General features: G+C 42.4%; 1 protein-coding gene across 2 annotated transcripts in view; it reads right to left on the bottom strand.

Annotated features, from left to right (window-relative positions):
* Positions 1-21,808, bottom strand: part of LOC106563031 (ceramide transfer protein) — a 37,250-nt gene extending 15,442 nt beyond the window's left edge. For both annotated transcript variants that reach the window (XM_014128236.2, XM_014128238.2), the window contains exons 1-3: positions 21,153-21,808; positions 17,776-17,910; positions 2,944-3,060 (exon numbers count right to left, since the gene is read on the bottom strand). In XM_014128236.2, coding sequence (XP_013983711.1) covers positions 2,944-3,060; positions 17,776-17,910; positions 21,153-21,269 — 369 coding nt within the window. In that variant the 5' untranslated portion in view covers positions 21,270-21,808. The remainder of the gene's footprint in view (positions 1-2,943; positions 3,061-17,775; positions 17,911-21,152) is intronic.
* Positions 21,809-22,293: the final 485 nt, after the last annotated feature.

Below are 22,293 nucleotides of genomic sequence, written 5' to 3'. Positions count from 1 at the left end.
AGTAGGCTAGCGCAAAGGGAATCTGACCGCTGATCGCTTGAAAAGTCCGCTGTTTCAGCCTATGTAAAAGGTACCTATTGGATTTCTTTGCAGCGCATACATCATTTCAGATTTTAGAAATTTGAAAAATCTCAAATCTGGCGCAAAGGCATTTTAAAAGCATTGCCTCTATAGTTAATACTGGACACTCATTCACTCTTCATTGCACAGTCTTCTAAACTCCAGACCCCATTTAATGCCAAGATGTTTAGATTTATTTTTGATTATACTTTTATAATGCTTTTTGTGACGTGGATCATAATTAGTTAGTCTATCAGGTTGGGTGATCCTCATAATGTTACGTGGAAAATACAACTAACGGGACGTAGAATGAAATGTATCACACTCGCACAAATGCGTCCAGTTCTTTTTCGTATTTGCATTAAATTTATTTTACTAGCAAACGTGAGTGAACTGCTGGCACTTTAGAGCCCACTGAATGTCCATCTTACGTTAGCTTCTCTAACGTTTACCTTTCCACAACACACGGAGCCGATAAGGGATTTGTCCATGTGTTTACGTACAGATGACAGTCGGCAAACTCAGCAACACAACAAACAGGAGGAAGGGCAGACACTGGGTAACTACGTTGAATAATTATGTATTAAAACCTGTTGGGGCTAGGGGGCAGTATGAAAAACATACCCAATTTGAACAGGTTACTACTCTGGCCCAGAAACTAGAATATGCATATTATTAGTAGATTTGGATAGAAAACACTCTGAAGTTTCTAAAACTGTTTGAATGGTGTCTGTGAGTGTAACATAACTCATATGGCAGGCAAAAACCTGAGAGAAAGTCAAGCACGAAGTGAAAAATCTGAGGTTGTAGTTTTTTCAAGTGATTGCCTTGACTGTATACAGTGACTTAGGGTTCATTTTGCACTTCCTAAAGCTTCCACTAGATGTCAACAGTCTTTAGAACGGTGTTTGAAAATTCTATGGTGAATTTGATAGGAATAACAGCACAAGGAAGTAGGTGTCCCATTATAAGGCATGGGCTCAGTCACGCGCAAGGACTTGGGAGCGAGCTGAGTTCATATTCACTCCTAAAGAGAACAGATAGGTCCGGTTGGAATTTTATTCAAGATATATAATAAAAACAACCTAAAGATTGATTCTATACATCGTTTGACATGTTTCTACAAACTGTAGTATAACTTTGACTTTTCGTCTGGACTAAGTAAGCATGCGCGTTGTGGATTTGGATAGTGAACCTAACGCGCGAAGAAAATTGATTATTTGGACAAATATGAACTTTATCGAACATTCATTGTGGAGCTGTGGTTCCTGGGAGTGCCTTCTGATGAAGATAATCAAAGGTAAGTGAATATTTACAATGTAATTTCTTAGTTTTATTGACTCCAAGATGGCGGGTTTCTGTTTGCTTGTTGTTGGTGTCTTCTGGGCTGTACTCAGATTATTGCAAATTGTGCTTTCGCTGTGAACCTTTTTTGAAATCTGACAAAGCGGTTACATTTAGGCGAAGTGTATCTATAATTCTGTGCATAACACTTCTATATTGATCAAAGTTTATGATGAGTATTTCTGTAATATGTGTGCTCATTCACCGGTAGGTTTGGAGGGAAAACATTTCTCAACATTACGCGCCAATGTAAAATGCTGTTTTTGGATATAAATATGAACTTTATCGAGCAAAACATACATGTATTGTGTAACATAATGTCCTAGGAGTGTCATCTGATGAAGATCGTCAAAGGTTAGTGCATAATTTTAGCTGAATTTCTGGTATTTGTGACGCCTGTCCTTGCTAGGAAAATGGCTGTGTGGTTTTTCTTGTGTTGGAACTGTCCTAACCTAATCTAATTTTATGCTTTCGCCGTAAAGCCTTTTTGAAATTGGACAATGTGGTTGGATTAAGGAGAGTCTTATCTTTAAAATGGTGTAAAATAGTTGATTGTTTGAGAAATGGAATTATGAGATTTTAGCTGTTTTGAATTTGGCGCTCTGATTTTCCACTGGCTGTTGTCAAAATCAATCCCGTTAACGGGATAAGAACGGGAAGGGGTCCCCTAGAGGTTAATCTCCATGTCGGTTGGCACAAACTCCTACATCTGCGTGTTGCAGCTCGAGAATCGGATGTCAGATTTACTCAGTGGATTTATTTTTTATTAAAATGTTTTAAATAAAAACAAACAAATTAGGCGCTATTCATTTCTGCGTACTTTTAACTCGAATCTCGTACATGTACAGAGAATTGTGTAGTTGGTACGCAAAATGCGTGCATGTTGGCAGGTCTGCAGCCCCATAACATAAGGATCTGTACACAATTCCTGGAAGCTGAAAATCTCCCAGTTCTTCCATAGCCTGCATACTCACCACCAGACATGTCACCCATTAATAATGTGTGGGATGCCCTGGATTGACGTGTACGACAGCGTGTTCCAGTTTCCGCAGATATCCAGCTACTTTGCGCAGCCATTGAAGAAAAGTGGGATAACATTCCACAGGTAACAGTCAACAGCCTGATCAACTCTATGAGAAGGAGATGTGTCGCACCGCATGAGGTAAATGGTGGTCACACCAGATACTGACCGTCCCCTCCCCACGCCCCCTACTTTTTAAAAATGTATTTTTAAGGTATCTGTGACCAACAGATTCATATCTGTATTCCCAGTCATGTGAAATCCATAGATTAGGACCTAATGAATTTCTTTCAATTGACTGATTTCCTTATATGAACTGTAACTTGGTAAAATCTTTGAAATATTGTTGCGGTTATATTTGTGTTCAGTATATGTACCACATCTCTGATTGGACTGTGTGCAACCATGACCTGGCACTCATAAGATGTGACGATAAGAAACATGCAGCCTAGGTAAAACAGAAAGACATATTGAACACTCCAGTGGTGTGTGTGTGTGTTTATTATTATAAGTCTTACCCTGTGTAGTTCGATGGAGTTGATCCATTGGTGTCTGTGTTCTGGGTCTGTGGCCCTCAGGTACCACACGCTGTCGTTAACACTGACGTCCAGCCTGCACTCGTCAAACTCATGGGGCTGAGGGAGTGAGAGAGAGACGAAGGGAGGAAAGAGAATGGGAGGAAAAACTGTCAAATGTACAGCAACAAAACACTTAAATATTGCACAAGCCATAGTCCTGGGAATAACATACTTATTTGCGATTCACACGGGACAGTGAAGCTGTACGGTTTTGTAGCTTATATAGCAGGCCATTGAAAGAAAGAGAAAAAAGGCAGAGAGAGAAATCAGAGTTCAAAATCAGAACATCCTCCATTTTATGAGGCAGGCGAGAGACAAATGGGCTTTTGAAGTAGCCGATCAGCAGAAGTGAACAGACCCCTAATGTCTCTCCAGTGGCCTTCCTCTCCCTATTGCTCAAATCTGAGAAACTGATGTGCTGGCACTGCCTCTCTCTCTCTCTGTGGCGTTTATGAGCCGTTTCAGGCCCTCTGAAGGACGCATCTGCAGTGAGAGTCTAGGAGCCAAACGCTAAATCACAAACCAGGGCTAATCACAGCCAGAGGACTGTGTGTGTGTGTGTGTGTGTGTGTGGGGGGTGGGTTTGGTCAAGGGCAGTTTAGGACAGCGAGTGATAGAGAGTAAGGTAAATATCCACATCCCCAAGCTACAACATAAGATGGCTCCTTCATTTACCCCTAAAACCTGTCCAAATTCTGAACGTCAGACATTAGGCTAATTAAAAGTGGTTTTATAATCCTGTTCTGTAATTCATTCATTAGTAGAAATCTACATGCCTCAATCCCACATAAATTGTAAACACTGACAGTAGGCTCAGACATTCTTGGAGAGCTATGGCAAAAAACATTTATTTGGGGGTGAACTAATGTTAAGCCCCTCCAGACTAGTACCTCGTAAGATGGTCAATTTATTTTACAACACCCCACTTCCAATACCACACCTCACACTGGCAGATCTAATGGAATGAGAGAGTGTGTGTGCATCACAGCAGAACGGGACTATTTTAGTGAGTTGGCAGAGTCATTCTAGCCCAGCCAGCCAGCATCAGCTCTATAGAATGGGGGCTCAGTGAAAGAGTCTAATTTAGCTGTGCTGAAACCTGGACAGGAAAGAGGATAGGACCAGATGCTCAGTTTGGGTGAGAAATAACGTAATAGTAAATGGCATACAAAACACACGTTCAACGTTGCTGTCCATTACTGAAGTTAACGTTCTGAAGTCTGCAGAACGTCAATCTCCAGTCTTCGTGTTGCTCAGTAGCCTCAGCCCCACGTCACACACCAACTGACACTCAGTGACTGATTGACTATTAGCCAAACCTTGTCTGTGAACAATTTATCCGACCTTCAGCCTGCTTATAGAGAAGGGCACTCAACGTGTACTGCACTGACACAAATGACTGATGATTGGCTGAAAGAAATTGATAAGATTGTGGGAGCTATAATGTTAGCCTTTGATATTATTGACCATAGTCTGTTATTGGAAAAACTTAAGTGTTATGGCCTTTACATCCTCTCTACCATATCATGGGTTGAGAGCCATCTATACGTTAGAACATCGAGGGTCTTCTTTAATGGAAGCTTCTCTAATGTAAAACATGTAAAGTGTGGTATTCTGCAAGGCAGCAGTCTTGGTCCTTTATTGTTCTCTATTTTTTACTAATAATCTACCATTAGCCTTAAAGAAAACCTGTGTGTTTGAGGGGAGAGGAGAAGGGGTGGTATCCAGATTTTCATATCATCATACCGTCTTTCTCTCATCCCGGGATTTATGGTATTACCGGTTTAGCACGCATGGGGCCTCAAAAGACACAAAAAAAGCCCATTGGCCATCTATTACCAGAATGTTAACAAAATTAGCACAAGTAATAATGAATTTCCATGGAGGCTACTAGCTAAATATGCTAACGAGCGCAAATGAAAATAAACAAATTGCAAAGACAGGCAATCCAGCTCATAAAGTTATATATCAAATCAAAGTTTATTTGTCATGTGCGCTGAATACAACAGGTGTAGACCTTAGTGAAATGCTTACCTACAGGCTCTAACCAATAGTACACAAAAGGTATTAGGTGAACAATAGGTAGGTAAAGAAATAAAACAACAGTAAAAAGACAGGCTATATACAGTAGCGAGGCTATAAAAGTAGCGAGGCTACATACAGACACCGGTTAGTCAGGCTGATTGAGGTAGTATGTACATGTAGATATGGTTAAAGTGACTATGCGTGCGTGCGTGCGTGCGTGTGTGTAAATTAAAGAGCTACCGAATGTTATTTTTGGTGAGTTTGGACATTTACAAGTGAATGTGAACGAGAGACATTGTGTTTATCTGAAGGAAGTAGAGTACTAGCTTTGGAGTCTGGACTCGCTAGGGCAACTTTTATTTAGCTAGGCAAGTCAGTTAAGAACAAATTCTTATTTTACAATGACGGCCTGCACCGGCCAAACCCTAACCAGGATGACGCTGGGCCAATTGTGCGCCGCCCTATGGGACTCCCGATCACAGCCAGGTTGTGATACAGCCCGGGATCGAACCAGGGTCTGTAATGACACCTCTAGCACCGCGATGCAGTGCCTTAGACCGCTGCGCCACTCGGGAGCCCGCCTGCTCGGAGAAGACGGGGGAGGAGCGTAAGGAAATCCAAAATATAGCAGTGGCAGCTGTACAGATAACTCATCCAAAAGGGCTTTGACTTCTCAAACATGGCAGAAAGCTAACACATTATGATGCCCCGTCCCCTTAATAATTCAGATACTTTCTTAGATAAGGCGACCCCTAAATATAACTTGCTAGTTAACGCAGAATTCTTCGTTTTTTCACGCAGGAAAGAAAAAGGTTAAAAAAACGCATAAGAAATATCTTGCTGCGTTCTGTAAACGCAGATCGAAAATGCTTCTTATTGTAATTTCTGCTCGGCATCGGACTGATTTTGTGCCTCAGATGCACTTCTCCACTCGGATGAGAATTCACGAACGGGCATATCAGCAAACAGCGCTCTGACTTATGCAAGATTAAATTTAAGCAAAACATTAGGAAATGTATATTGGTCTACATTATTTCTACGATAAACATTAGAAATATGATGGCCGTGCATCGTTTTTGGGGAAATAAAGACCGTACTTTTTCAATTGTAAGCTCATTTACTTGTGTGGCTGCCAGCCAAATGTTTTGCACTAATGTATTTTCTGTGAAGGAAAACTATAGCTGTACTTCCCTGATCACTCGAAGCAAAACACTTGACTTTTAATATAAAAACGCAACCCCTGTAAATACACAGATGGACTCATCTGCTCCTGCTTCCTCCCGTTGTGCTGTTTTTAAAACAAACATGACTGGCTCAACTGTTCTGGGGAACTACAGTAAGCTTCCTAATGTAAAATAATGTGACAGGTGAAATGAAGAACGCAATCTGCTTCATCTCCTAACGTATTGCACAAGTTGACTGCAGGTATTTACTTAAAAAGTAGCTACAAACATGAAAATGTACTGAAAAACATCAACAAAATAGTTTCAACAGTATTGACGGTATTAAAAACATCCCGTGGCTATTTTCAAATATCCCGACAGACGATACTCTAGGGTGCTAGGAATGGGAGAATATGGTGAGAGGGCTACTTGGAATGGTCTGCCGGGCGTGGGTAAACTGGGAGGGTATACTGGGAAGCAGGGTTAAAATAAACACCCATTCCTCTGGAAGAGGCAAAGAGTGGATCTCTCAGCTGACGGACATACACACGCGAGTGAATACTTAGTTACACTCTCCTCCAATGTTCTCTTTAAAAGTTCTGTCTGAAGCATGTAGGGAGGAGTCCAGAAACTTCTAAAGGACAGGTTTAAGGCTGAGGCCTCTTTCACGCCTCTCTTTCCCAAGACAAACTCCCCATTGTGCTGTTGCAGCGGCCGGCCCAACCTGTTTTTAACATGCGATTGCATTTAGAATTGTTGCACAATGACTGGGCTTCGAATTAGAACACTTTTCACTCCAGCAGCATCCAGCTGTTCGAGAGCTGCACTGTCCGACAGGTGATATTATTCAGCTCATGGGCTACTAGGTTCTGTAACATATGCTGTGTGCGTGTGATAAATAATTTACATGATAAACTAAGAAAACAACACCCATCAATTTAATTCCACTCAATTATGCAAATTATCCTATAGATCAATAAGCATGACGCTCAAATGTATTTTCGCCGTCTAACCGATTAACAGTAAACCGTTAACATCACTAAGAGAAACCAATCTACATATATAAACAAGACTTCCAGCATTTCACAGACAGTATTACTGCGGTGTATACAACACTGAGCATAAATCTGTGTTCTGGTACAAACACTCAAATCCTAAAAGGGTAGATGGGTGGGGTCACTGGGGAAAGGAGACTATAATGGAAGACACTGATCTAGCTGAATGAGAGAGAGCAGGATAGGACAGCACAGGACGAGAGAGAGCAGGATAGGACAGGACGAGAGAGAGCAGGATAGGATAGGACGAGAGAGAGCAGGATAGGACAGGACGAGAGAGAGCAGGATAGGACAGGACGAGAGAGAGCAGGATAGGACGGGAGAGAGCAGGATAGGACGGGAGAGAGCAGGATAGGACGGGAGAGAGCAGGATAGGACGGGAGAGAGCAGGATAGGACAGGACGGGAGAGAGCAGAATAGGACAGGACTGTCTATATACAGTGCACACACTGTATATAGACCTTTCTATTGTATTATTGACTGCAACTCTGTTGTTGTTTGTGTCGCACTGCTTTGCTTTATCTTGGCCAGATCGCAGTTGTAAATGAGAACTTGTTCTCAAGTTGCCTAGCTGGTTAAATAAAGGTGAAATAAATAAAAATAGGACAGGACGGGAGAGAGCAGGATACGACAGTGGGCCAGAGACGACTCGTCTCCTGTGATATCAGCCCACAGGATGACATGAGAACCAGACAGGATGAAGAGACCCATTTCCTGTTTCAACTAACACTTTCTAACACTTTCAACACCTCCCCCCATAGCCTGTCTGTCGCTCCGGTTCTCTGTTGGTCTCTGTCTCGCCCTCTTTTTTTCCATCCTACCCTCCAATCTCTCTTAGTAAACCCTTGAAAATCAACCCTGATTGCCCCTGTCCCTTATATTCCTCCCCATCACCCCATCTCCCTCAAACTGCAATATCACTGAATAAACGACAGATTCAGCCATTCCTTGGACAGATTAAACCCATCAAAGAGCTTCCTTCTGCAATAGCAACATAAATAGGCTGAAGGGTTTGAGGTGGGCAAAGAGAAGATGTCTGATTTTGCACAAATTTACATTTGTCAATTATCTTGACCTCTGCTTTGCCATCCTTCCTCAGAGTATCACTGCCAATGGCCTTGGCTTTATCAAATATGCAGAGAGAGTCAGAGAAGGGGGAGATGGATGTATAGAGAGAGGGGGAAGGAAAGAAAGAAAGGTAGAGCGCAAAGCGGAACAAGAGCGAGAAAGAAAAGGAAAGAAAGAACGAGAGAAAGAAAGAGAAAAAAGAGGATGTAGAGAGAGAGAAGTGAAGAAAGTACATGAGAGAAAAAGAATGCCAGAAAAAAATGAAAAAGAGAAGATAAAGTAAGAGAACGAAAGAACGTGAGAGCACGATAGAAAGAACGAGAAGATGGCGAAAGAGGGAGAGAAGGAAAGAAAGAACGCGAGAGGAAGAGAACGTCAGAGAGAGAGAGAACCAAAGAACATACGAGAGATTGAAAGAACGAGAGAGAAGGAGAACGAGCGAGGGAACGAGAGAGAAAGAACCAGAGAGAAAGAGAACCAATCAACAGACCCTCCCTGTTGTGTGGTCTGTCTCCAAGCCCCTGAGGGGAGCAGAGAGGAGAGTTGAAGCTAAATCTGGAGCTAATAATGGATGCTCGTGGCTTTCTGAGTGGCGAGGCTAAAGGCCAGGTCTACTACTTTAGGGCTCTAGGCTACTCTCCAGCCTTTTGAACTGAGGAATTGATCCTTAAATGGAAAGGGGGATACCTAGTCAGTTGGATAACTGAATTCCTTCAACTGAAATGTGTCGTCCGCATTTAACCCAACCCCTCTGAATCAGAGAGGTGCGGGGGGCTGCCTTTATTGACGTCCACGTCGTCGGCGCCCGGGGAACAGTGGGTTAACTGCCGTGCTCAGGGGCAGAATGACATTTTTACCTTGTCAGCTCGGGGATTCGATCCAGCAACCTTTCGGTTACTGGCCCAACGCTCCTACAAGCAAGGCTACCTAAAGTGTCCTTTTGTTGTTGTTGTTGTTGTCTTAAGCAGGGTAAACTAACTCCTAAAACACACAAACACATTCTATTCCCCATTGTCCTGAGAAAATAACAACAAATGGACCCTTTTAATTCATGGACCACTCAAATGAAAAAAACAAATAGGCCAAAGTCCCAAAACATCCAGCCAGTAGCTGCATATTACGGTATTATTATGTAATGTTAGTTGAATGGCTGTAATATTTACATGCCTACTATTTTCACGTTTGCTTTTCTAGGAAGGCTATGAAAAGCGAGAGTGACAACAGAAAAGGTGCTTTCCTTGAAATTCGTCCTCAATGTCTAACGGATGGAATGTGTGTGTGTGCCAGGACAGCAGGCTGAAGTGGGCTTGAGCAACTCCAGTTTTAGTTCTAACAGAAACTCGTTGACCAACTGGTTGACCAACACACACAAACACACTCTGGCTCTGTTCAGTCGTTTGTATGCACTGGCTAAAGGTGTCAGCATGCTTCAGTTCGGCTATGTGATCAAGTGTGCTTGCATACTCCCTTAAAAGACATACGCTTCAAAAACTTGAAAAAAAAAGGCAGTAGTACGGTTTGTCTATTGTGAGACGCTGTAGCCAGTACAAACTTCCTCAAAATAGTCAATGACAGATTTCAGATTTCTTGAGTTTTGACGGTTTTTTTTGGCCGAGATCTTAGTTGGACAATTTTACAAGATGTTTGGTGCAGTAAATGAAAACAAATGTGCATGAAAATGAATGACAAAGACTTTACTGAAGAATCCTTACTGTTGACCAATCACAGACAAATGGGCGTAGAGTTCGGCTACCGACTTCAGCTTGAAGAAATGTCATGATACATGCAGACATCTTAAGCAGTGGCCTGACAATGAGCAGTCACGTTTTAATAGCATTCAACTGAACATATAATCCCCACTGAATGAGAGAGGAATATAGGAGAGAGAGAGAGAATGGGAGTGAAAAGAGCGAGAGAGAGAAAAAATGACGAGCGAGAATTAGAGAACTTCCCATGCTGCAGATCCACAAGGATCTGTGCTGCTTGACCACTCAACAGATATACTGGCTCAAATCTCTGATTTACCACACACACACACACACACACACACACACACGAGAGAGAGGGGATAAAAAAAAAAAAGCTAGCTCATTGAATCGGTGCAGAGCAGCAGCGGAGACGGCAGACAGACCCATTGTCAGCCCCCTCTGAGTTTCTCCCTCTTTCCCTGGGTCGTTTCTTTCTTCTTTGTCTTCTCTGCTTCCCTCAGGGAACGGACACACACTGCACGATGCGATTTCATCTGAAGCGGAACCCTGTGACCGCTCTCTCTCACTCTCACACACACACCTACCTCAGTGTCTTTCAATGACATGATAACATGTCTATTAACACTGACAGGGAAGTAAAGCCACATTTCAGCATGACCTAACCTGACTGGTGACAATCACTAAGCACTGGAGAATGACAATATATATATTTTGCCTGCCGAACCAGCCTGAGGCAAGCAGCAGACGTCTTCCACTTCAGTGAGCGTGACAGAGACAGACACACTTTGTGTAACTGGGGAGTGTGGACCTTCTTTGGGAGTCACTCAGTGATTTCAAGGCAAGGGGAGTACGCCAGAGCCACATGCAGAGTAGCAAGGGCAGATATTATATACATAAAGGAGAGACGTATATAGAAAGGGACATATATACAGGGAGAGGGAGACCGAGCGAGAAAAACCTGGTGTATTCCAGAATAAATGGAATCAGTTCAATTGAATAGAGCTGAGAGCAGTAGATCGTATTCGATCCAGGTCACAATAACTGGGAACCCAATTGTCCTGACTGCCAACCATCCTCCACTGCCTAGCTGGCGAGTAGGGTTGGGCCCATTTAGTTGACTGGTTAAAAACGTTATGGTCGACCGAGATTTCTTTAGTCGAGCAGTCGCAATTATTATTATTTTTTTAATTCTTCCATGGTGCACAGTTTTTTTCATTGCGCCCACAATGCTCGCGAGCGTCCGCGTAGCCAGGCGCTAAAATAGAACTTGGTTCTATTTGTGACACTTGAGACTCTGTAAGTCCCGCTTCTCCCATAGGTTTTTATGAGCATACAGTGAGGGAGAAAAGTATTTGATCCCCTGCTGATTTTGTACGTTTGCCCACTGACAAAGAAATGATCAGTCTATAATTTTAATTGTAGGTTTATTTGAACAGTGAGAGACAGAATAACAAATCCTGAAAAAAGCATGTCAAAAATGTTATAAAATGATTTGCATTTTAATGAGGGAAATAAGTATTTGACCCCTCTGCAAAACATGACTTAGTACTTGGTGGCAAAACACTTGTTGGCAATCACAGAGGTCAGACGTTTCTTGTAGTTGGCCACCAGGTTTGCACACATCTCAGGAGGGATTTTGTCCCACTCCTCTTTGCAGATCTTCTCCAAGTCATTAAGGTTTCGAGGCTGACGTTTGGCAACTCGAACCTTCAGCTCCCTCCACAGATTTTCTATGGGATTAAGGTCTGGAGACTGGCTAGGCCACTCCAGGTCCATAATGTGCTTCTTCTTGAGCCACTCCTTTGTTGCCTTGGCCGTGTGTTTTGGGTCATTGTCATGCTGGAATACCCATCCACGACCCATTTTCAATGCCCTGGCTGAGGGAAGGAGGTTCTCACCCAAGATTTGACGGTACATGGCCCCGTCCATCGTCCCTTTGATGCGGTGAAGTTGTCCTGTCCCCTTAGCAGAAAAACACCCCCAAAGCATAATGTTTCCACCTCCATGTTTGACGGTGGGGAAGGTGTTCTTGGGGTCATAGGCAGCATTCCTCCTCCTCCAAAAACGGCGAGTTGAGTTGATGCCAAAGAGCTCCATTTTGGTCTCATCTGACCACAACACTTTCACCCAGTTGTCCTCTGAATCATTCAGATGTTCATTGGCAAACTTCAGACGGGCATGTATATGTACTTTCTTGAGCAGGGGGACCTTGCAGGCGCTGCAGGATTTCAGTCCTTCACGGCGTAGTGTGTTACCAATTGTTTTTTTGGTGACTATGGTCCCAGCTGCCTTGAGATCATTGACAAGATACTCCCGTGTAGTTCTGGGCTGATTCCTCACCGTTCTCATGATCATTGCAACTCCACAAGGTGAGATCTTGCATGGAGCCCCAGGCCGACGGAGATTGACAGTTCTTTTGCGTTTCTTCCATTTGCGAATAATCGCACCAACTGTTGTCACCTTCTCACCAAGCTGCTTGGCGATGGTCTTGTAGCCCATTCCAGCCTTGTGTAGGTCTACAATCTTGTCCCTGACATCCTTGGAGAGCTCTTTGGTCTTGGCCATGGTGGAGAGTTTGGAATCTGATTGATTGATTGCTTCTGTGGACAGGTGTCTTTTATACAGGTAACAAACTGAGATTAGGAGCACTCTCTTTAAGAGTGTGCTCCTAATCTCAGGTCGTTACCTGTATAAAAGACACCTGTATAAAAGACACCTGCCAGAAATCTTTCTGATTGAGAGGGGGTCAAATACTTATTTCCTTCATTAAAATGCAAATCAATTTATACAATTTTTTACATGCGTTCTTCTGGATTTGTTTGTTGTTATTCTGTCTCTCACTGTTCAAATAAACCTACCATTAAAATTATAGACTGATAATTTCTTTGTCAGTGGGCAAACGTACAAAATCAGCAGGGGATCAAATACTTTTTTCCCTCACTCTATACCCACGTGGGTGATTGAAAGATGAACTGAGGTCCACACTCCAGTCCAGTTGGTGGTGGTAATGCATCTTAAAGTTGGTTGCCAACCGCCATATAAAGTCCAAAGAAGAAGAAGCCTGAAGGAGGAAAGATCACTAGAAAACAAACTTGGATTACGGTTTTATCTGTGGATTAATTATGGGAGTAGAGGACCTTGTGCATTTCAGGTAAAATAACAACCCAATGTTTATATCCCAGGACAAATTAGCTAGCAACTGTCCCCAAATTAATATAGTTGGATCAGAGTTCGTTTTGATATTTAAACCTGCATGTCCTGATCACGTCTGGTGTGGGTGGACAAAATCAACATGCTCGCGATGACGCACAAGTGGTCTGGTCAGCATGTAAGATGTGATACTGAAATTATCAAATATTTTATCAATAAATTGATTTCTCCTGCATTTAAAAAAAATATGTATTTAACAATTAACAAGGCAAGTCAGTTAAGAACAAATTCTTATTTACAATGACGGCCTACACCGGTCAAACCCGGACGACGCTGAGCCAATTGTGCGCCGCCCTATGGGACTCCCAATCACGACCGGTTGAGATACAGCCTGGATTCGAACCAAGGTGTCTGTAATGACGCCTCTAGCACTGAGATGCAGTGCCTTAGACCGCTGCGTCCATGTGTTAACTATTTAACTGTACTAGAATGCTTAAAAGGCTGCAAAAATGTTTTATTTTGGGATATCGGTATATATTTTTTGGGCAAGGAAAATAACGGATATCAGCCAAAAATGTCACAGCGGTGCATTAGTCTGAATACTTATGTAAATGCGATATTTCAGTATTACATAAAGAAAAATTGTTTTAATCTAACAGCACCTGTTTGTCACATAATATGCACACAGCTCTCGCTCCTATACCCTCCTTTTTCTTGATCTCCTTATTGTTATTATTCCAATTATTATGATGATCATCATTATAATCATCAGTGATGTCGTTATCATTAGTACGCTTGGTATAGTATCCTTGTGTAACCATCGTGCTGTAGGCCTGTTTAGTCTTAATACCGTAACTTACTTAGGCCTATATTTCAATATATAGGCTACTGTATCAATCAATCATTTGTTCATGCCATCTCACAGCATACGAGACCTTCATGCTTCGAAATGCAATCAAGCATTTTAGTTTTAAAATTAAATAAAGAGAGCTTTGAATAATTATCCTAAACAATTCATAAAACAGACATTCACGAATGCAATGCAACCGTTTCTAGTCTGCTGTAATAAAGGCATTATAATTTTGTTTTAACAGACTCTCATACACTTATTAATTTAGTGCCGTTTACACTGTTACAAATGGTCATAAAAAAGTATAATATTGTAATCTAACAGCAACTGTTGGGCGTATATAATACTCACACAACGCTTGCTCCTATACCCTACTTTATCTGGATCCCCAGTAGTTTCCACAACTAAGTCAAATGTCTTTCACACATCTGACTTCCCCTTTCCCTCCTGAGCAACCAGTAAACATTCGCCCGCTTTGCGTTTCTTTTTCACGTCCTCTGCATCCATTTTGCTGTCACTTGTTACTGTGTTCGGAGTTTGGTTATAACCAATTTATTAATGTGATTATGATAGGCTATAGGTCAAGGCCCTATAGGTCAAGGCCCTATTGGCCACATGCATGCGATGCATACATATCACGTGAAGAGAGCAAGGGTTGAGGGAATGGTTTTCTAAACAAATTACAGATTTTGGTAACAGAACCTTTCAGTCAGAAACAAGCAAGAAACTAAATGACTGAAATGTTGAGCTTCAGCACAAACACTTGCTGTGGTGCTTTTTCGATGCAGTAGGGAGGAGAGCGAGACAACGTGCGCCAGCCTCGCAGGCACTCGCTGTCATTTTTTTAACAGTGTGACTATCGGGCTCTTGAGTCCTTTGTGCGTCTTAGTTATTTAATATATCAGTATGCCTAAAGCATCAGACAAGCTCAGTGCATACATATGTAGTTGATTTTATTCAAACACATTGGGTGTGTCTGTCTATATGGGAAAAATAAGGTTAAAAAATGTTTTGGGTCGGGGGACAGCTCTACTGGCGAGTGTCTCTCTCTCACACACACAAACATTTTACATTCTAATCATATTGTGTCTGAGCCAGGGGGAATATTTTGTTTTGTTTGTTTCCATTGTTGATTTCTTATGATCAAATGGAAGCTTCCGTTATGGAAAGTTTGCTCCCCAGGTCTGGAACATAGACTAATTTACACACACAGTGGAAGTTAATATTTACAGTGGTAGAGAATGGATGAAGCTGAATAAATACAGACTGAATAGATTGACCACTCTGACCAGCCTGGGAACAGTCACTCATTCATCATGCTGTGTGTGTGTGTGTGTGTGTGTGTGTGTGTGTGTGTGTGTGGTGGTGGGATATGATAATGTGCTTGGCAAACCACTGAGCTGCCAGTTACAGGACAGTGACGGTTCACAGGGTTCAAAGCCCTGAGGAATCAGTCTTCAACGTTCATCAGTTACCATGACAACCTGACCTTTGAACCCATCCTTTTTTTCTCATTCATGTCATCATCCTGCTATGGTCAGTGGATGACATGACTGGATTGGTAAAAGCTATGATAGCTTTCCCCCTTGCCTTGCTCAAATAGTGTTAGGGCTAGATCTGCGTTAGACGACAGAATGGTTGTTTTGGCGGTGTCGGAGGTGGAACTGCGTTAGAGCTGTCAAATCCACAAGTGGCTCCCGGTGTTATACCTAAAGTGGACATTGCCATTGGCTGCACGGGGTTGCATTAAGAGAAATCCCATTTCCCCTCGTTTACAAGTCCGAACACTGGAATGTGAGATGTGATCTACACCTCAATTAGGCTGATAGAAAATCCTCATTATTTCGTTGAACGATTTTCAATTTTCGCATCATTATTTCTATAGGCCTATAGTCGTCACTTCCTCGTTCTTAACTTCTGAGGCGAGTGGGATGGGTGTAGCTTCGTGACAATCAGCTGCTCATCAATTTGACAGCTCCAACGCAGTTAAACCTCCGACACTACCAAAACATCAGCTATGCTTGTGTCGGCTATCACCGTTTAACGCTCGATCTGATTGAATCTAGGCCTTAGATCAGTGATTACTTCAAGGAAGGGAGGAAAGACGCATTGTGAAAGGATCTGAGTAGGTCTGAGTAGGGCTTAAGTTTATCCCAGCTCAGAGTGTTGTGTTGAAACCAGCAGTCACCTGATGAGCTACTTACCCTCCAGCACTAAGTTGCAATCAGGAGTTTTGTGTTGTTTTTGTTTTTAAATGAAAACAGTTTCTTCTGCTCAGTCATACACTCAGCTATAGCTCTGGGCCCAGTTCCCCAAGGGCATCTTAAGTTGAAGTTAATCTTTAGAACCATATGATTCTAATTATGAACTTGAGCCATAAGATGCTTTTGGTAGCTAGTTTTTCCTCAGTTGATTAAGAGGGCAAATTCAGGATCCAATGCACATCTCAGAGTCCATGTTAAATGTACTGTCGTTGTCAATAGCTGATCCCTCGCTAGCTCGTTACGCTGCCCATAAAATACCACGTCCAGATCATTCACATACCCACTAATTCAACTGGAGTCAGAAATCAACAAGAGCTCAGAAGTATGTGCTGAATTGTGATCTTGGCACAGCGCCAGACATGTCAGGTCATTCTCTGACCCAAACGCACTTCCACACGCCACGCTGTGTGTGTGTTGACTTGGCAGGCAGCTTGAGTCAGGAGATACCACTGTGCACCTAATCTTTGCTCGGCTGGCTCCATCCATCCATCTCTACACCTTGGAACATTGCCATTTGTGCTAGCCAGGTCCAGATCTGTTGGCCAATGTCCCAAAGCCAGACCATTCCTCAGAATTTTGTTGTCATGCCGTAAAACGGCAGAATTTGTCTTGTAGGTTTGAGCTCGGACGTCTACTCACAAGGAGGACAGCCTTGCTGACATACAGGGACCCTCTACAGCTGTTCTCTATTGCTCTCTTCGTAACAGTGTAGATCAGAAACCATGAATAGTAATGTGGTACAGTATTACCTATTATATGTACTCAGGGACAAAAGCCGTGTTGAGGCAGAGGGAACCTCTACAGCCGAACTGTCTCTCTGTCGTCGGACAGTTCTTTACTTCGTCTTCAGCATTTATAAAGTAGTATAGTAACATACTAAAGTATATAGCAGTGTTTCCCAAACCTTTCCACTCAGGCCCCCCTCCATCATTGGGGAACATCCCGCCAGCCAACAAAGCTCATTTCCTTCAATTTTACACATTTTGGAATTTCTTGTGTGTGTTCATGTGATATCAGTGACTCAAACATTACAACAAAAGCAATGGGCTAAAAAACCTAGCTTAAAAACATTAGCTGACATGGGCTAATTGATCTGGACATTTATGACAAGTTATAAATAGCTCTAAGTTCTGCAATGACTGACATGACAAGAGGAAAGCTGCAGATGCACTACCATTCCCCCCGCCTACCCATCGACCCCCCCCACAGTATGACCATTTTATTAGCATATGCTAAATATTTCGCTGTGCGACCTGGAATTTTTATTTAGGTGCACCCAATTATTACCTCAAATATTTTTTATTGTGCTCGTAAATTTCTTTATGCGCGCCTACATTTTTCAACTTAGACGCACACCTTGTAGTAAAAAAAAAAACTTTCCTTTTTTCCCCCCCTTCTTTTTTTTTTTTAAGGTCAGCGTAGAACCCTGCTAGGGGGCCCGCCTCAGTTTGGGAACCACTGGTCTATAGAACAGGGTAGCATACTCACAGTGATGACAGCCTTGCTGAGACACAGGGACCCTCTGCAGCCGAACTCTCTCTCGTCCTGAGACTTGTAGTAGCTCAGAGTGTTGTTCTTCAGGACCACCCAGCGATCCTGCCAGCCGTGGATGTAGTTAGTCCACTGAAGGGAGAGGAGAACGTAAAATAAATAAAAAGTTACCTCACTATGAGGGAGGAATTTACAAAGTGATAATGTTATGAGGATGCGCACGACAGTCTGGAACACATTAGTTGGCTACAACAGAAACACTGACAATTCAAGCAATCTGAGAAACCCCCCCCCACTAAATGAGACATTTGAATTGGATGAAAACAACCATTTCAAATCACACAACGGGTAGGTGATAAAACACTAGGAAGGGAGAGTCGTGATTAGGATAGCCAGTCGGGGACACAAACCGTAAACTTACTGTGCTTTGAGCTCTCTGGCTAAGTCTATAACATCTACATTCATATCCGATTCTTGACAAAATGCATTTGTTGCAATCGTCTACTGTGGCAACAATCTGAGGTAACAATCTGTGGCAAACACACACACACACACACACACACACACACACACACACACACACACACACACACACACAGAATATAAGGAATGTAATGTTCATCCATCTAAAACTCATGTATCATGTGTAAGGGGCTCACTATGACCGCGCAGGTGAGTTTAGCATGACGACGTGCAATAATCTCCCAAGCCATAGAAATAGAATGAATAGAACGGGTGTCCCCATTCAAGTCATTGACGGCATAAAGGGAAGATTGTTATGTGCGCCCATACTAGGCTAGGTCTAAAATATACAGGTTAAGACAATGTAATAATTCCATGCAGCAGCGTTAGAAAATAAAACACATTTATTGGACCTTTATTGATAACTACTAGCAACGCTGCTAACTAGCAAAGCTGGTCCCATTTTTGCAGAATTATGGTATATTAGAATCCCATTGCCATCTTTCAACTAGCCCATAGGAGCAAAGCAGGAAGTAAAAGCAGAAAGTACACCCATCAATCTGTGCTGTAATTTGTTGAATCAACTCAAATTACATAAAATGCACTATACAAAAATACAATTTCAAAGATTTTACAGTTCATAAGGAAATCACTCAATTGAAATAAATTCATTAGGCCCTAATCTATAGATTTCAGATGACTGGGAATACAGATATGCATCTGTTGGTCATATATACCTTTAAAAAAAAGTTAGGGGTGTGGATCAGAAAACCAGTCAGTATCTAGTGTGACCACCATTTGCCTCATGCTGCAGGACACATCTCCTTCGCATAGAGTTGATCAGACTTGATTGTGGCCTGTGGGATGTTGTCCCACTCCTCTTCAATGGCTATTGGATATTGGCGGGAACTGGAACTCGCTGTCGTACACATCAATCCAGAGCATCCCAAACATGCTCCATGGGTGACATGTCTGGTGAGTATGCAGGCCATGGAAGAACCGTGGCGATTTTCATCTTCCAGGAATTGTGTACAGATCCTTGCGACATGGGCCGTGCATTATCATGCTGAAACATGAGGTGATGGCAGCGGATTAATGGCACAACAATGGGCCTCAGGATCTCGTCACGGTATCTCTGTGCATTCAAATTGCCATTGATAAAATGCAATTGTTTTCCTTGTCCGTAGTTTATGCCTGCCTGCCCATACCATAACCCCAGCATGGGGCACTCTGTTCACAATGTTGACATCAGCAAACCGCTCGCCCACACGACGCCATACACACTGTCTGACATCTGACTGGTACAGTTGAAACCGGGATTCATCGGTGAAGAGCACACTTCTCCAGCGTGCCAGCGGCCAACGAGGGTGAGCATTTACCCGCTGAAGTCGGTTACGACGCCGAACTCCAGTCAGGTCAAGACCCTGGTGAGGACGACGAGAACCAGATGAACTTCCCTGAGACTGTGTCTGACAGTTTGTGCAGTAATTCTTTGTTTGTGCAAACCCACTGTTTTATCAGCTGTCTTGGTGGCTGGTCTCAGACCATCCCGCAGGTGAAGAAGCTGGATGTGGAGGTCTTGGGCTGGCGTCGTTACACGTGGTCTGCGGTAGTGAGGCCGGTTGGACGTACTGCCAAATTCTCTAAAACGACGTTGGAGGCTGCTTATGGTTGAGAAATTAATATTCAATTCTCTGGCAACAGATCCGGTGGACATTCCTGCAGTCAGCATACCAATTGTACACGCCCTGAAAACATGAGACATCTTGTGGAATTGTGTTGTGTGACAAGACTGTACATTTCAGAGTGGCCTTTTATTGTCCCCAGCACAAGGTGCACCTGTGTAATGATCATGCCATTAAATCAGCTTATTGACATAGCACACTTGTCAGGTAAATGGATTATCTTGGCAAAGGTATATCCACTAACAGGGATATAAACAAATTTGTGCAAAACATTTCAGAGAAATAAGCTTTTGTGCTTATGGAACATTTCTGGGATCTTTTATTTCAACTCATGAAACATGGGACCAACACTTTACATGCCGCGTTTATATTTTGGTTCAGTATACATTCCATTGCATGAGCCACATTAGTTAGCATAATTTGAATGAACATTCTACATTATCATGGAAATACCAGGCAGCCATTGCAAGTGTACCCATGAGTTTACCAGTCAAATTGTCAGGGTTAGAGATTCCAACCCCATTTAATTAATTACATTTTTATGCTCTCAACATGCTTGGGTTAGCAGGTCAGGCATACAATGTCTTTAGAATGACAACCCGACACACCTTTCAATTAGATTATCCCATCTATAAATAGCCCAAACAACTACCTCTTCCCCTACTGTATTTATTTATTTAGCTCCTTTGCACCCCAGTATTTCTACTTTGCACACTCATCTACTGTCAAATCAACCATTCCAGTGTTTTAATTGCTATATTGTATTTACTTCACCACCCTTATATCACCTCATTTACTCACATTGTATATAGACTTATTTTTCTACTGTATTATTGACTGTATGTTTGTTTTACTCCATGTGTAACTCTGTTGTTGTATGTTGTCGAACGGCTTTGCTTTATCTTGGCCAGGTCGCAGTTGTAAATGAGAACTTGTTCTCAACTTGCCTACCTGGTTAAATAAAGGTGAAACAAAATAAAATCAATCAGGCAATAACTGATTCTATAAGGCTTAGTTAGCTATTGAAAATATTTCATGTAACATCTTTCAGCGGTTACATTCGCCCACAGTTGGCTCTACGTGAGCCGAGGGGGGAAACCAACACTGTTTCGTTGAACGAGCCCACATCCGTACAGGCGAAGTACCCTCAAATCATCAACCTGTATAATTTTTGTATCTTATGAAGAGGGGGAGTGAGCCTAAAACCAGTTTAGACGTTAAAGTTACCTTGCTGATGATTCCACCGAGCTCGGCGATACCAACAACTGGCTGCCCGACTCCCGAGTCCGACGTCTCCACATCTTCATCGGAACCCGAAGAATTCCAGCTCTGGTTATCCGACATTGTTGTTGTTTAACTAGCTATCTTGCTAACAAGCTAACGTTATCTGACTGCCAATGGAATAAATACAGATATCAAAAAATGAAAGTCAAATAATGACAGCGCAATATCATCCGCGTGACACCTCGGTGTTAGGAAAGACACATATAGCTATAAAAATGTCCTAGATAATTATTTCACCGCTAGTGTTCGTCCAAATTGGCTCTTCACCTGGCAGGCTCAGTGACAGTATTTCTCACCAGACTGTAACGTCAGATTAGCTAAGGTGTTGCACAGGACTGGAGCCAGCAATGAATCGCACCCGCCCCTTTATGTTACTTCTTCTAGCGGCAAACGGTCCAGTTTGAAATACTCAAAACACGAGTAGCTCGTTTTAATAAAGAATGTCGCTCTTCTAACTGATTTGGTAATGTAATCCCTACTTTACTACGACAAAAAAAGAAACGCTCTATACCAGTAGATATGTATTTATATTGCGGCTGACAGCTCTACCAAACACCATGTACACGCCTGTAGAATTCGAGTGGAGAGCGAGTTAGGGCTTGTGTGGAAGGGGCGCTGGCTGCTGGGGTGACGTCACTTAAACTATTCCCGAAAAATAAAGCAAGTACCTCCTTCGTGTACTACATAGAGTAATTTATTTGTATACTACATCGTTTTTTATTTTATTTTATTTATTTCAAACTTTATTTAACCAGGTAGGCCAGTTGAGAACAAGTTCTCATTTACAACTGCGACCTGGCCAAGATAAAGCAAAGCAGTGCGACAAAAAAACAATAACACAGAGTTACACATGGGCTTAACAAAAGTACAGTCAATAACACTATAGAAAAATCTATATGCAGTGTGTGCAGATGGAGTAAGGAGGTAAGGCAATAAATAGGTCATAGTAGCGAAGTAATTACAATTTAGCAAATGAACACTGGAGTGATAGAAGTGCAGATGATGTGCAAGTAGAAATACTGGTGTGCAAAAAAGCAACAAAGTAAATAAAAACAATATGGAGATGAGGTAGGTAGTTGGAAGG

The sequence above is a fragment of the Salmo salar genome, chromosome ssa11 (genome assembly GCF_905237065.1).
Source record: "Salmo salar chromosome ssa11, Ssal_v3.1, whole genome shotgun sequence".
NCBI classification, from domain to species: domain Eukaryota; kingdom Metazoa; phylum Chordata; class Actinopteri; order Salmoniformes; family Salmonidae; genus Salmo; species Salmo salar.
The sequence above is the reverse complement of the archived record's forward strand: the minus strand, read 5'-3'. Positions and strand labels throughout refer to the sequence as shown.